General features: G+C 51.4%; 4 protein-coding genes and 1 pseudogene across 5 annotated transcripts, besides 1 other annotated feature; 4 read left to right on the top strand and 1 right to left on the bottom strand.

Moving 5' to 3' along the window:
- Positions 1-448: 448 nt before the first annotated feature.
- NCS57_01073500 (uncharacterized protein) lies at positions 449-1,415 on the top strand (the record flags this gene model as incomplete). The annotated part of the gene is made up of 2 exons (XM_053060469.1): positions 449-457; positions 516-1,415. The coding sequence occupies 2 exons, from the start codon at positions 449-451 to the stop codon at positions 1,413-1,415; spliced, it is 909 nt and encodes a 302-aa protein (XP_052910863.1).
- A 929-nt stretch (positions 1,416-2,344) lies between these two features.
- Positions 2,345-4,153, top strand: NCS57_01073400 (uncharacterized protein; the record flags this gene model as incomplete). The annotated part of the gene is made up of 1 exon (XM_053060468.1): positions 2,345-4,153. One exon carries the CDS (start codon positions 2,345-2,347, stop codon positions 4,151-4,153), a length of 1,809 nt encoding a protein of 602 aa, XP_052910862.1.
- Positions 4,154-4,268: 115 nt separating this feature from the next.
- On the bottom strand, positions 4,269-6,534 carry NCS57_01073300 (HET domain-containing protein; the record flags this gene model as incomplete). The annotated part of the gene is made up of 4 exons (XM_053060467.1): positions 4,269-4,596; positions 4,648-5,385; positions 6,128-6,269; positions 6,345-6,534. 4 exons carry the CDS (start codon positions 6,532-6,534, stop codon positions 4,269-4,271), a joined length of 1,398 nt encoding a protein of 465 aa, XP_052910861.1.
- Positions 6,535-9,768: 3,234 nt separating this feature from the next.
- On the top strand, positions 9,769-11,271 carry NCS57_01073200 (uncharacterized protein; the record flags this gene model as incomplete). The annotated part of the gene is made up of 8 exons (XM_053060466.1): positions 9,769-10,034; positions 10,087-10,128; positions 10,190-10,256; positions 10,318-10,345; positions 10,407-10,419; positions 10,474-10,563; positions 10,616-10,958; positions 11,008-11,271. The coding sequence occupies 8 exons, from the start codon at positions 9,769-9,771 to the stop codon at positions 11,269-11,271; spliced, it is 1,113 nt and encodes a 370-aa protein (XP_052910860.1).
- A 1,375-nt stretch (positions 11,272-12,646) lies between these two features.
- Positions 12,647-14,607, top strand: NCS57_01073100 (annotated as a pseudogene). Its single transcript has 7 exons — positions 12,647-12,787; positions 12,833-12,903; positions 12,954-13,245; positions 13,304-13,375; positions 13,428-14,156; positions 14,207-14,311; positions 14,374-14,607.
- Positions 12,647-14,607: a sequence feature.
- Positions 14,608-14,837: the final 230 nt, after the last annotated feature.

Here is a 14,837-nt window from a genome sequence, read left to right as displayed (position 1 = left end):
TCTCCACTTCCTTTACAGTAACAGAACGGCCAGAGATTTGGCTTTGCCGGCGCTGAGAACGGAGTGAACGGTAGACCTCCCCGAAAAGAGCTAACGGCCCGATTCCGCGCCATAGCAACCTGGAAGCGGATCACGAATGATTGAATTCCTTCCCGTGCGGGTCCAGCTGAAGTAAAACCTTGCTTCCCTTCTTCGGTTATCTTCAAAGCATTCAGACCCGCCTTCGTAGGAGTAAAGGCCGTCTCCCCGCGACTAAGAGCTCAGCCATTTAGACTACAAAGGCATCACCTCGTCTCGGTATCCTCTCTGCTCTGAATAGTACCACAGCTCCGAAGATTCATCGTCCGGTGCCTTTAATAACGCTACCCTAAGATACTCGCGGCTTTGCGTTCTAAACCACAAATAGCCAAGCTCGGGTTACAGCCAAGCTCCCCTGGGTTCCATAGCCATGACTGCAGTACACATCCGACCCTCCCGGATTCCCAGCCCCAGCGCAGCACTAACGAGACCTGCAGTTAAAGCGATCTCGTGACGACTACCGAGAACGAGCATATATAGCCGCCTCCCGTCGCACCGACCGAAGCGCCAAAGCCCGCATGGAATCCGCTTTAATGGCAAGCGAGATCCATAAGAAGCGCACCGGGAAACGCCTGCATGTCACCGAGGATATTGTCATGAGCGATGCGCCATATGAGGAGGACCAAGATTCGCCGCGCCCACAAACATATCCAGTGGTTTCCAAATTGGGCATGAGCATGGGCGCGGAAGTGATATCGAAGGCATCACTCACTTCTGCCGTACTTGCCAAAACGGAAGAGGAGTGGCGGGAAAATGAGATCAATAGGCTATTCGCAGAGGCATTCCCGAATTTCGGCAAGCAATCCCAACTGCTCGTTCCTACACTACCGAAGGAAGACAAACCATCCCAGGAGCCTACGTCCCGGAACACGAAGGAACCAGATCAGCAGAACCCGCACGAGCACCTACAGAATGTCAGCCCACAGTCTAAGCCTGGCGAGCCAGCTGAAGAAACATCGCCAAGACCCAGGGAAGACTCGCTCCTCGGGGAAACCCCGTCGCTGCTCGGCAGCGATGCAACAACCTTGACCTCTTGCTCACCATCTTTCATGCCTGACCTCTCAAATGGAGCCGAGATTCTTTCTGAGTTCTTTGATCCAAACCTCACCAGAGGTCTGTACGTCAATGACTACAGCGCCATCGAAGAGGGATTCATCTTCAACACGAATGATTTCACCCAAGACGATGACGTCAACAAATGGTTGCAGCACGTTTGCGATAGCGGCGACATGCTAGACATGGCAGGTTGGGATTCTCAGCCCTTTGACGGGACGATAGAGGACTGGTGGCCGACAATCATTGATGACAGCGCTCAGCCGGAGACATCTACTACTTAAAGGGTTGGGCGGAGCTACAGCACCGACATGATCGGTAAAGGCGTTTTTAGGGGCGGATATTGAAAAGCGGCAGGGTCTAAAGTTAGTATATCTAGTTAATCGTAATCACATTCTTTCCCTTTTGTAAGTCTCATGGAAGCCGCATTCTTCGTCGAGCTGTGCAGGATTTTCGATGTTGAGACTTGTATCATCAGAGCGAAGCAGGGACTGAAGTTCTTTGAGGGGAGCAACATGCGAAAGGTAAATATACAGCAATGATCCCCTTATAAGTAGAGACCAGAGGAGCTCCAGGGTGCTAGGGGCGGCAAGTGCACAATCGAGGCAGTGGTGAGATTCCATATTTGCTTTCCCGCAAGGGCACCATTTTGAACACCTGGACCGGAGGCTGTCACTATTACTACCCTTCTGCTTTCAGTCCTAACTCCGGCTTGTTCTCGAGCAGTGGGTGAGCAGCATCTCCGCCGGCACCTAAAGACATGTCGAGATCCGAGTAGCATAACAACTGAAAAAGCCCAAGAACACTAGGTAGTCGTTGATGGATTTAGACCCATCAAGTGTCCTGGATAATGGAAATAAATACACAGTCAACCAAGCATCTCAACCAATTGAGTGGTAGAGCAGTTGTGGTTATGATTACCAGCCACTGAGTGGTAAAATTGAAACGGAGTTCGGACTATGGACCAATTGCGACTCACAAACTAACCACACTAAAACTAGCAAATCAACGTTCCTCAACCTCGATGCAACATCAATCTGTAAGTGCAGGGGGCATCGTGGGGTCCCAGCGATCAATTGCCGGTTTCACAAATCCGTTCCCCGTGTCCGTGTCCGTGTCCGTCCCTCTACGCTCTCAAGCCCATCACCCGAAAACACGACATTTTCGTCTTCTTTCCACATACACCTTTTGCCTCGCTTAGAGATAACAAATCATGGGGACTCCTGCAGTTTACTCGTCTCTCGAAAAAGAGGACCGGCCCGAGAATGCTGCTCGCCAAGACGCCAACCACCGTCCTCCTGCACCTACGGTCGAGAACGACGCCACAAAGGGCTTGTACAAGCTCGACAACTACTTGAAGGCCTACATCATCATCTTGGGCGTGTACCTCTCAGCCGCTCTGTTTTCCGTGGCGTGGTCCTACACGGGTGCCTTGCTTGACAATGACGCCTCCAAGAGACGCGTGTTCCGCACAAGCGAGAAGCTCCCCGTCGACCAGCTATACTCCGGTTTAGCTCTCTCGGCACTCTTGGCCCCTGCTGGCGTCGTTGTCCAATGGGTTGTACACGACTTTCGTCGTCTTCATCTTTTTGCGTTGACCACGCAGATGCCTGTTAGGATCAGAGACTTGGACGAGATTGGTGACAACTTTAGTGTCTGGACGTTAAGGACCGTGGCGAGATACTCTTGGTGGTATGGCTTGATGCAGACCGTGCTAATCTTGACGCGAACTCTCCTTGTACCCGTTGGTACCCTCAGCCTTACAGTTGGACCATACACCCATTACGAGGAAGGCACTGGTGTCATTGGACTTCCCCTGGCACCAGCTGACGCGGCCACAAACAACATCACATCCCTTTCAACCGCTATGGGTACAAGCAACGGAACCGAGTTTCGACCTTCGCTTGCCAAGAATGACACCTTCCTTACTCAGGCAGTGTACACCTTCGTCGGTAACCTCGTCAGCCAGAGCGCACTTGTCAATGTCGACTCGGGGATACTCGGCCCAGTACCCACACACAACCTGACCTTCCAAGCGAACACTACCTACGACGGACTTGTATACTTTCACTGGGACGCTCACTGTGAGGCTGCTGATGAGGTGACGTATAAAACCCACCAGAGCGGCAGCAACACCACCTACAACTTTACTCTTCCAGATGGAAGCGTCGAGAGCATCGAGCTTCGGGGAAAGTCGCATGGCTCTCAGAGGCTGAGGCTATGGAACAACGCCTCGACCGAGAGCACCAACAAGATCCCAACCGGAGGCTCTACATACTTCCTCTCGGCCACTCGAACAATCCCAACCATCAACGCCACCGCGCTGCGGGCCAAGGGATCCGACAACAGCCTTGTTCAGACCGACGATGGAGACTGGATATCTCGGACCAAGTGCACGCCTTCTCTCAAGTGGTCAATTGGATCATGTCACTTCAACGGAACTATCATGACGGACTGCATGCCTTCCCCACGATCCAACACCTCCGCGCTTGACACTGAGGCACTGAATGCACTTGTTGTGTACATGACAGCTATCCCGTGGTACATCTTCGAGAACCAAATCGCCATCGTCGACGACACACTAGACGCCCTCTATTCGATCCCAACCTCGGAAGATCTGGGTCACTTCTTTGGAAACATGGCTCACGCAATCGTCTCCATCAGCACCGCCGGCTACTTTGGCACTTCAGAAGTTCCCACTCTCTCCCGCGTCATCGAGCAAGTCTACATCGTACGCTGCAGCGTCCTAATAGCAGTTACAGTCATGCTTGGCCTCTCCGTTGCAGTCTCTGTCCTCGACATCATCCGCAACCAGACGCGCGGTCTGCCTTACCTGCCCGCCGACTTCTTGGCGATCGCACACGCTGTACGTGGACCGTGGTGGGACTACGAGCTGGGAGGATACAAGCCATGGGGCATCACAAAGTCACGGGATCCCAATTCCACTGTTATGTTTGGCATTGATAACTCAGATCCGAGGTACATAAGACTGGCACCGTCCGTCGTGCCTATTCATCGATAAAATTCCTGATCCATTAGATCCACCATTTTCACTTCATCCCTTCCTTCCAAATTGTACCTCGATCAATGCCAAACCACCTTTTGTCCGCGGGTCGGACGGTCAGAACCAAATCGCTTTAGTCCTTGTTGGGGATCCACTGCTCAGTGCAGATGACCTTGTCGTTCTCGTCCTTCATGTAGGGGAGATCCTTTCCGGCGTGCTTGATGACGCGGTAGGTGTTGGGCTGCCAGATGGCGCGGCAGACGGGCGAGACCTTGACGACGACGGAAAGGAAACCCCACTCGTCGCAGACCATGTCGGAGGCGAAGTTCTGGTCGATCATGGTGTCGAAACCGCGGCCGCTGACGGCCTGGCGTCCGATGTACTCGACGTTCTCGACCTCCTGGCGGGTGTAGTGCCAACCGACAATGCCGGCGAGGTTGAGGCGGATCATCCACTGGGTACTGGGCTTGTCAGCTGGTGTTTTCCGCAAACGAAGACGGAGGGAAACTTACACGGCATCACGGCAACCAAGGAGGCGGCCCTTGTGAAGGCGGAAGGTGAACTGGGTCAGAGTCTTGCGGTGAATGGCAGGGAATTCGCCAATGAGTCCCTGAAGAACGTTGATGACATCGATGGTGGTGACGTGCTCAGAAACAGGCTTGGTGGCGTTGACAAGAGGAAACTGGAAGCGAGCAAGAGGCTCGACAAAGTGACGACCCTCAATGACGTAGCGAACGTGAAGCTCACCGTCGAAGTTGTCGCCAACATGCTTCATCCAGATGGCAAGACCCTTAATGTCAGCGACGTTACCCTCGGAGTCACGGAAGCGAATCTTCTCATCAAGCTCAACCAAGACGTGAGAGCGGCTGCGGCGCTCACCGGGAAGCAGGAAAAACTCGAGGCTGAAGCGGTTGATGGTGCCTCGAACAGCGATGTTCATGATGGGGTTACGAGCGCGACGAATCTGCTCCATGCTGAAGGTCTCAGCCTTGGCGAGCTCCGAATCGACGGGGGGAGCAGGGGCGGGAGGCGACTCCATGGGGGCGGTAGGGGTGGTCTCGTCCTTGGTAGGGGTCTCCATCTTGTCGGGGGTCGAGAAGAGTCGGAGCTTGGAGGGTTTCTTTGGGGTGGAGGGTCGAGGTTTCTTCGGGGACGAAGATCGAGGAGACTTGCGGAACATCGTGAAGGTTTCTCGCCGGTCGAAGATGTTCTTGTAGTCGCTGCCGTTGGCGTTGTCGTTTGCTTCTTCGCTGGTCGGTTTGTTTCGAAGGTGTCGAGGAGACAAACTGTTCGTTGATGGGATTTCATCTTGGCGTTTGGGTTCTTATGTATAAGTAGGATGTACAGAAAAGGAAAATTCTCGTTGAATGATGATTCTGTATTGTTGACGATTCTCTATTTGCAGAGGGGGAATGGATGTGAGGCACAATGGTAAACATCCCGTCCTGGCACTGCCGGCAACTGCCAAGCCGGTTCTGTTTATTTGGGTGAATTTGCGCAAATGGGATTGAATTATATTCCCGAATTCGGCTATTTTCATCTCTACGATTGGAGAATGGCCTTTTTTTTAAACGAAAGGCCTCTGTTCGATGAAGGAAGGGTGCGCGTTGTTGAGATGAATTTGCCCGATGCAGCAGTGACAGCTCCACTCAAAGGGGTTCGCAGGAACTGCTCTTTTCATGAATGAATAGCAGAGATGATTTCACTGTTATTTGCCAGGCTCTTCTCGTGTGAGATATGATTGAAAGCCCTTGTGAGGTGGCTAAATGGCGTACTCAAGATTCGAAGGGTAGGATCATGAAAAGGCCTTTACAAAGAACTTTTGAGCGACCAGGACAAGAATCAGAGGCAGTGAACAAGTAGTAACAAATACAGTGCAGCAAAGGCTCAAACTAATCGCCGGTTTCAAGATGACACAGCAACATCGCTGCGAAAATGTCATCTACGCTTTGACGCTCAACCATCCCAACACTCCAAGAAAAGGAGGCCAACGCCGTTACATCGCGTTCCCTCAACTTCCTTCCAAATACGGAACTGGCCCTGTTGCAAATTAGAGTCCAGACCTTGTCCAGTGCAGCCCTATCTTTGGCCCAATCCCTGGGTGACTTGCCACCGTGATCCTTCTTGTCGATATCTGCACCACACATCATTAGATAGTGGCATACAGTTAGTTGTCCCATTTCAGCAGCGTGCGAAAGAGCTGTTCTACCCTCGAAATCCCGGTCATCGACTTGGATGAAGCCGCGAGAATCTTCTTTAACCAGAGTCTCCACAGCTAGCAAGGAGCCGTTCATGGCCGCTCGTGTCAGTGGCGTTCGACCATGGTTATCTCTACTATGGTAGTGGACGCCACGGCTGATGAGAACTTTCAAGCCGACTTTATCGTCATCTCTTGCCATGATTGCCAGCAAAGCTCGATTGGCATGAACCAATCTTTTCCCTCGCAAAACTTCCTCCACCATGCAACGTTTGCGAGTGGCCAGAACCTGTGCCATATCTGAATCCTGTTGGAGATAGGGTAGCGAGATGGGTGTAGTTCCAAGAACCCCCCCTTCAATAACGTTGATTTTTTCCTGGCTCAGCAGTAACTCCACAACAGAAAAGTATCCATGTATTATTGCAACGGCCAGTGGTGTCAGGTTATCGGAGTCCTTGTGGTTGATATCGGTCTTAGGGAGCCCGAGAAGAAAACGAACTGCCTCTTCATCTCCCTTTCTTGCAGCAATGTTGAGCAGCTTCTCCCCTGATTGGTTTGTTAAGGCATCATCGACAAGATTGTTGGAAAAAAGGTGCACGATCAACGTGAGGTGGCCCCCATATTCAATCAAGTCACCCGCGGTCAAATCTAGTGCGGTATGTCCATGAACATCCAGGATATGAATTGTCGTCAGGTCATGTCTCTCCCGCAATGCCCAGTTAAGTACCCAGTGGGACAAACGGGGTATGTCTTCTAGATATTCGACTAACTCCGAGAGAGATGGACTCGGAAGCGTAATGACCGATGATGGGAGAACCTTCCCAAAGAGTAGGAAGCAGAGAGTATCGCGACATACCCCTTCCAGGGTCTTTTCGCAATCAGGATGAAATAATTCGGGGTTAGAGGCATCTGATGAGATTCCCAGTAGAGCGAGAATCTTATCGCGAGCCTCGGTCGCTTGGCATGCGGCAAACTTCTTCAGCAGAAAGTGAAGGTCCCGCCTGTCGGACCACCAAGACTGATCCCGCAGTCTTCCAGGCATGATGTCAAGAATGGCTTGAGTATGATCATCAAGTTCAAGTCCAAGTATCGAAGGCATTAGCGCAAAAATGAAGCCCGGGACGGACTTCGATCCGCACACGATTGTCGCGGCACGGGCGCTGGCGATTTCCTGGAGGATCCAGACACGTTGAAACCAGGGTCTTTTGAACAGCTCTTGAAGCGCCTCAATCTGTTTGCAATACTCGTTTGCTGTCGCCAGCTCTAGTCGCTGCCGAAATATTGGCCCGCAGATGGTAAGGAGTTGTTTTGGGTCCTTCCAGTTGTCATGTCTGGCAGATGCTTCTTCGTGCAGGTTATGGATGGAGTCCAAGATCTTGTCAGTCATCTCATCTCCTTGGCCAAGTCAGACAAGGACTTGCTCGGCGTTTTCATAGATGTATCTCATCTGCCCAATCTGATCCCCCTTTTCGACGTCGTCAAGCTGGCTGATGCAGATCGCATCAGTCCAAAGAATCCTATCTTGATTCTCTCTTCTCAAGTACCGCAGAGCTGAATGTAGATTCGGCTTAATCTTCATTGTGGTTAACCCACTTCGATTCTGGATAGTAATCTCCTCAAGCGTAATATCTCCTGCAGGTTTGGAATTTTTCGAAGAGGTGTCCTTTGACATGGATTGTCGACGTGCATCATCTTCGGGTGTACTAGTAGCGGGTGTTGTTCCCCAAGTGTAGGACAGTGCTTCATATGTAATGTCGTCCGGTTTCCAGGCCGCAACCTCGAAGAGTTCACAATGAACTCTTTCACATGGGAAACCTTTTAATAGTCGGAGAAGTCGGATTACCCCCTTGCCATGAGGGATGGGGCTATACTGATGCTCAGTCATTTGAACCTTCAGCAAAGATCAAGCGGGCGGGGTAGCTTGCAGAAGAACTGGGACAGCCTAGAAGGCACAAGGTGTTGATTGAGGGGGAGGAATTTGAGTGGTGAGGAGTTTTATTTCTTCTATCTAGACGAGTGAGAAAATGATTTCTTATACCACTATAGATGGGGCCATGGAGGCCATGGAGGCCATGAATGAGGCCGTCCTCAAGGCTTTCACGAAGGCGTTCGATAAGGCTTTGTGGGAGGGCTATGTGAGAGGCTGAGCCAGGGGCTGTGTATCCCATTCCGTTCAGGCTTTTAATCAGGCTGCCTGCAAGGTGCAGGCCAACAGCTACAATATGGATGTCATAAATGTGTAGTTGGTGTGAAGGGGATGGACAACAGACATGGACTTCAGGCCGCCACAAGTGGGGGCCATAAGTATACTCTAACGGGGGATTTGATGCATCACTCCACTAAAAATCCCAGACATCACTATAAGTTCGCAGCTAGGCCCCATATACCAGTGCGAAAGTCCGCTATATCTTAGCGCTTCTCAACCCTCCTGTTAGGTCCTTTTGGTGCGGATACCTGACATTTTCAGGGTTGTGGTGAGAAATGGACAGCCCTCAGGAGGGTCCTGTGTACTCCGGAATAGTGCCCATGCTTAGTGACGACTTGTTCTAAGACAAATCAACCTACCTACACAAGCGACGTTCAATCTCGCCAATGTTGGCTGAAATGAATGTGATCCCACCTTTCCTTGGCAAACCTCAATGCGTGACATGACTCCCCTAGACTACCCGTAGAGAGACCAACTCAGGCTCATCGATTATCGAAGCGTATAGCAGGCAATGGAGTTGAGTCCAGATTGACTTTAACAATCTGGCACAAAAGCAAATAAAATCCCGAGATCCTCTCGTCTGCCTGTTCGGCTGTTCATTGGAACGGGCCGTTGCCGTTGTTCGTGAGCCCACCCAACCTAGTGGCGCCACGTTGGCTTGACATGAAGCTAATTTAGACCACGCGGGGAGCATCCGGTTCGCAACAAAAGCCGGATTCATCAACGTTTACGACCTAGCGGATCTTCATCCCGCAGCGGAAGCGAATATTATTGCAACCAAATAATCTTGCAGGTTATTAAATATTATCACACGCACACAATAAACAGAAGAAACAGGCCTCAAACTCTAATGTGCCGCCTGATGAATTTATACTATTTCTTGCATGACTTGCCGCGCAAGGGGTTTCCCTGTGGCCGCGTGGTGTTGAAGAAATAGCCAATGACCTACGTTACCAACCACGGCACATCACATATCAGAAAACACTAGACTTTTGCGCAATCAATTAAAAAGGAGAGGAAATGAGGGATTTTTGGGCTACTCGCTTGTGCGAAACACCTGACTTATAGGCCCTGTCCCCTACCCTGTCGCTATTCTGAGCTTTGTAAGGGCTGGGCTCGCCTCCATCGGTACCCCTCTTTCAATCTTCTGATTTCCCTATTTTCACTTCACCAACCACCCACCCACCGTATCACCATCGTAACAACAACCGCCATCACTAATAGTCCAACATGGCAGGCAGCAGTCCCCCGAAGAGCAGCAGCCCAAAGAGCCGATCTCCCGCATCGCCGAGGTCGCCTCAATCGCCAGAGGCTGCCCAATCACCTGAACAGGCCCAAGTGGGCGTGATCGAGGCGGATGAGGATGCTGGCGAGGAGGATCCAACCCTGGGATCCGACGCTGAGAGTTCTACCGCTTCCCTTTCGTCGAGTATTCTTGATTACCGCACCATCAACGGCAGGACATACCACAGCGAGAGGGGAAACGCCGCATACTGGTAATTCTCATCGCGTCTTGAAGTTGAGACCGTTATCTGATCTTCCCGCCAGGGGCGCCAACGATGAACGTCAAAGCGAAGCTATGGATATTGGGTAAGGACTTTTGCCTTGTAATTTGAATATCAAATCGGACACAGCCCTGACAATTTCCCAGCCACCACATGTGGACCCTGTCCCAGGATGGAGCACTTCACTTGGCTCCTTTGAAGGATGATATCCAAGTACGTCCACGTATCTTCAGCTACCCTTAGGTCTCTTTCTGACCTTGCCGTCATCTACCAGAAAGCTCTTGATATTGGAACAGGAACCGGTAAGTGTAGACATCTCATGGCGTGCTAGGTCGCTGTGATATGATTCTAACCACTTTGCAGGTATATGGGCCATGTGAGTTTGGTTGCTGCTCAACGACTGATTTTGTCCTAACGACTTGCGAATTAGCGACTTCGCCGACGAGTACCCCCAGTGCGAAGTCATCGGCACCGACATCTCCCCTATCCAGCCTGGCTGGGTCCCGCCCAACTGCAAATTGTAAGATACCATACTCCCCATTAAAATGCTTCATTTCTCATCTCGTCATTAGCGAGATCGAAGATTGCAACCAAGAGTGGACATTCGACTCGGATTCTTTTGACTACGTCCACTTCCGCTACCTGATCGGATGCATCCCTGACTGGCCAGCACTGTTCAAGCAGGCATATCGGGTCCTCAAACCAGGTGGTTGGATCGAGAGTTTCGAAGTCTCGCCAACCGTCACAAGCGACGACAACACGGTTGCGCCGGATTCTGCCCTGGCCCAGTGGGATAAAATGTTTATCGAGGCTTCAAAGAAGATTGGAAACAGCTTCACCGTGGTTGCTGATCAGATCCAAAAGCCGGCTATGGAAGAGGCCGGATTTGTCAACATTAAGGAGTGGAATGGCAAAGTAAGCCAGCCATCCCATGACCCTGCGGTATCTAGCTAACAGTATGCAGTGTCCCCTTAGTCCTTGGCCCAAGGACCCCAAACTGAAAGAGATAGGCCGCTTCGGCCAAGTCTTTGGCACCCAAGACCCTGAAGGCTTCGTAAACTTTGTCGCCACCTTCTTGGGCTGGTCGTCGGATGAGGTCCACGTCTACCTCGCTCGTTTCAGAAGCGAGCTGCGAAACTTGAAGCATCACCCGTACGTCTTTCTCAAGACGGTTTGGGCGCAGAAGCCGCTGGACGCTGAGCCGCATACGACCGAGCAGCCCGCCTAGACGGGGGGCTGAGGAATTCACTAGCGAGCGGGTGTGTTTTTTCTGAACAAGTGCCTCGATCTAGCATCCTGAGAGGCAAAGTTTACTTTTATGTCTTGTTATTCTCCGAGAGATGGATCTTGTAGCGAGGCTTTTGAGAATTTACTGCGTTTTTACTATCATATACTTGTCGACCTGTTTTCTGTCCCGCATAGGTTGCTACTCTTTATTGCTTTGTTTACGCTCTTCCAGATCTTTTGCACGTCTTCATCAGTTAGTCAATAGATTGCCAACTATATCCTTAGCAATCCGGGCTTTAGTCCCTCATATTTCAGTTTAGACTCGTCTTCGTCTCTTTCTTGGTCCATTATTTCGGCCCTAGGTCAGGGAGCTCGGTGGGCCGCAGCATAGTTCAAGCAGCGACAATGTCGAATGCAGAGGTCTCTCACGAAATAGGTTCATGCAAGTCAGATTCCCCCGCGTAAGAAAGTCCAATCGGGGACAAAGAAAGAGATCCAATCTCAGAAATAGCGTCGGCGGCATGCTCGGGTACCTCAGCCCGACTCCACGTAGCCGTCGGGTCCCCCAACCCGATGTCAGCACCAACTCAGCTTAAGGCGGGAGGAGTTCAGCTCTTGAAACGGCCATAGGTCTTGTGTACTTGAGTCTCGTCTCTGAGCTGACTGATCATCAGATAATGCCCTGGCCGTTCCATCCCGTAGAGGGAAACTCTTTCAATCACAAGGCAGCAAATCATCACTAAGAGTGGCGAGTAGTGCTCCGTAATAACTAAAAAATCTCACTAGATGCGTCACAATATCGATACCTCATTTCTCACTACAGATAACCACCCCTGGCTCCTGTCCTCGGTTGCAGCAAACCAAGTCTTGACCTTCCAGAGCCTCGGACATCAGCCGGCCTGTTCAATCAAGACCCATTTATTCTTTACCCCAGATTCTTATCCGTAAACGAGCCACCACAGTACACCGCGAAGCGATCCGATTCGACATGATCCGCCGTTATCGGCCCACCATGTCCTCCTCACCTCGACGTCACAACCCAGTACCGTGACAAACATCCTGGACACAAGCCGGCGTATTCGACGTGTGCAATCTATTGTAAATTTCGGGTTAGTGTCAGGCAGCGCTACCCCGCATCCGCTATCCGGGAATGTGCGCTCTCCGGGGATGTGCGCCGCCAGCAGCTGGGATGCCCCTAGACAGGGATGGGGTGATGGTTATCTCGACGCTGATACGACTAGACCAAGATTGACAAGAGTAGCCGCGGGTAAGTGATAAACAAAGAGGGTGTGGTTGGTGTTGCATTTAAACCCTCCGTCTTCCAACGACGATGTCCATGACCACGAGTGTTTCTTGACAAGTCTCATTCTCTCAGACAACTGCCCAGTTCAACCTGCATCATGTCCAACACATTGCATGGCGACGTGCTGCCTCCGGGCACGCAGCGCATCAATGACTCGCAGGCGACGCACATCTTGCTTGCGCCTCAGCCGAGTTCCGATCCGAATCAGCCCCTGGTTCGTATACTCCAAGACGTTCCGATCACCATCTAACAATCACAGAACTGGAGTTCAAGACGCAAGACCATTCACATGACACTCCTTTCCCTCTACGCCATGATGGTATTCGCCATGTAAGCCCCCATCTCGTCTCCAAACTACACACAATTAACCCTGTATCCAGTCTCTGCATTAGCGTCCCAATGTGGCAAGACTTTAACGAACAGCTCGGCATGAGCTACGACGCTCTCAACAACGGATACGCAACCAACATGGCAGGCTTGTCGGTCGGCTGCATCATCTTCATCCCTCTTGCTCTCCGCATTGGTCGTCGACCTGTTTACATCGTTACAGCCCTTGTCATGTTTGCGGCTGCCGTGTGGCAGGCTGAGATGCAGACCGTGGGGGATATGATTGGAGCTAACCTCGTCGCTGGAGTTGCTGGAGCTGTCAATGAGGCACTCTTCCAGGTCACGGTAAGCCATCACTCAACGGTGACACATCAGTGACCAGTTAGTTGACCAGGTATTCTAGGTATCCGATCTCTTTTTCGTCCACCAGCGAGGTACCATGAACGGCATCTATCTCATCATGGTCGTGATTGGAGTCAGTTCCTTCGAGTCAATCCCGCGCCTCAGCTCGACTAACACAAGTCTAGAACTATCTCGGACCCGTTGTGGGTGGCCACATCGCCGTCTCCATGGGCTGGCGATGGGGTTTCTGGCTTTGCGCCATCTTCATGGGAGCCCTCTCCATCATCATGTTCTTCTTCCTCGAAGAGTCCAAGTACATTCCTCCTCCGCTGACCGGTCACGACATCACACCAAACACACCCGACGACCAACTCAACAAAGTCAGCAGCATTGCTAAGCCTCCAGTTCCCGCATCGCTTGATAAAGACCAAGAGGCTATCTTGAGTCAACAGAAGAGACTTGTCGAGATTGATACCAACATCCCGATGAAGACATACTGGGAGCGACATGCGCTTTGGTCCCTAGACAAGGAAGCCGCCGCTGGTAAATCATTCTGGAAGCAGTTTTACGAGCCCTTCCACATCCTCGCCGTCTTCCCCGCAGTCATGTTTGCCGCCCTTCAATACGGATGGAGCATCGCCATGCTCGCCATTCTAGCAGTCACCCAGAGCGCTCTCTATGCGGCTCCTCCCTACAACCTCTCGCCTGCTGGTATTGGAAACATGAACCTACCTCCTTTCATCGGTGCCATCCTTGGATCGTTGTTCGGCGGACCGCTGGTAGACTACATGATTGTGCAGATTGCAAAGCGCCGTGGAGGCATCTACGAGCCCGAAACACGACTTTGGCTGTTCCTGGTGCCGGGCATGGCAATGGTCATTGGCTGTCTGATGTACGGCTTGACGATTGCAAAGGTATATCTTTTTCACCCCTTACACTTGATAGAGTCTAACATGCCATGAAGGGAATGCCTTGGATTATTAACGCTGTGGGTGCCGCCTTCATCGGCTTTTCCATCGGAGGCTGTGGCGACATCGCCCTCACCTACGTCCAAGACTCATACCAACTTGTAAGAAGCCTCACTCCAAGCCACACAACTCTACATCTATACTGACGACTTTTCTTTTCCAGATTCTCGGTCCTGCTCTGACAGCTGTTGTGTTCGTCCGCAACATCATCGCGACAGGCCTCGTCTTTGCCGTCTCGCCATGGATGGCTGGCATGGGCGTCTATGACATGTTTGTGCTCCTTGGTTGCATCGCGGCTGCAATCGCTCTGACATGTGTCCCCTTGATGATCTGGGGCCGCAAGTTCCGAGCTCGGTTGGCGCCCAAGTATGACTACTTTATCGACCAGCAATTCTAAGTCCAGTACTCTTAGGATAGGTGAAGGACTAGGGATTTTATTAGAAACAGCAGCGATTTTACCTCGCATTATCATCAAATCTCCCAAGTACCTCTGTGCATGCACTACTCCTAGCAACCATGATTAAGAGCTTGATGGGGTACCCTTTCACTCGTGAGGACTTGCAAGGAGTAGTGAGTCGTCAGCTTCATATTTTCATGACGGAAAATCAATTCCAGGAGAAATTCTTC

Source organism: Fusarium keratoplasticum, chromosome 8, assembly GCF_025433545.1.
Source record: "Fusarium keratoplasticum isolate Fu6.1 chromosome 8, whole genome shotgun sequence".
NCBI lineage: Eukaryota > Fungi > Ascomycota > Sordariomycetes > Hypocreales > Nectriaceae > Fusarium > Fusarium keratoplasticum.
Note: the sequence above shows the minus strand (reverse complement) of the source record. Positions and strands in the feature narration are given on the sequence as shown.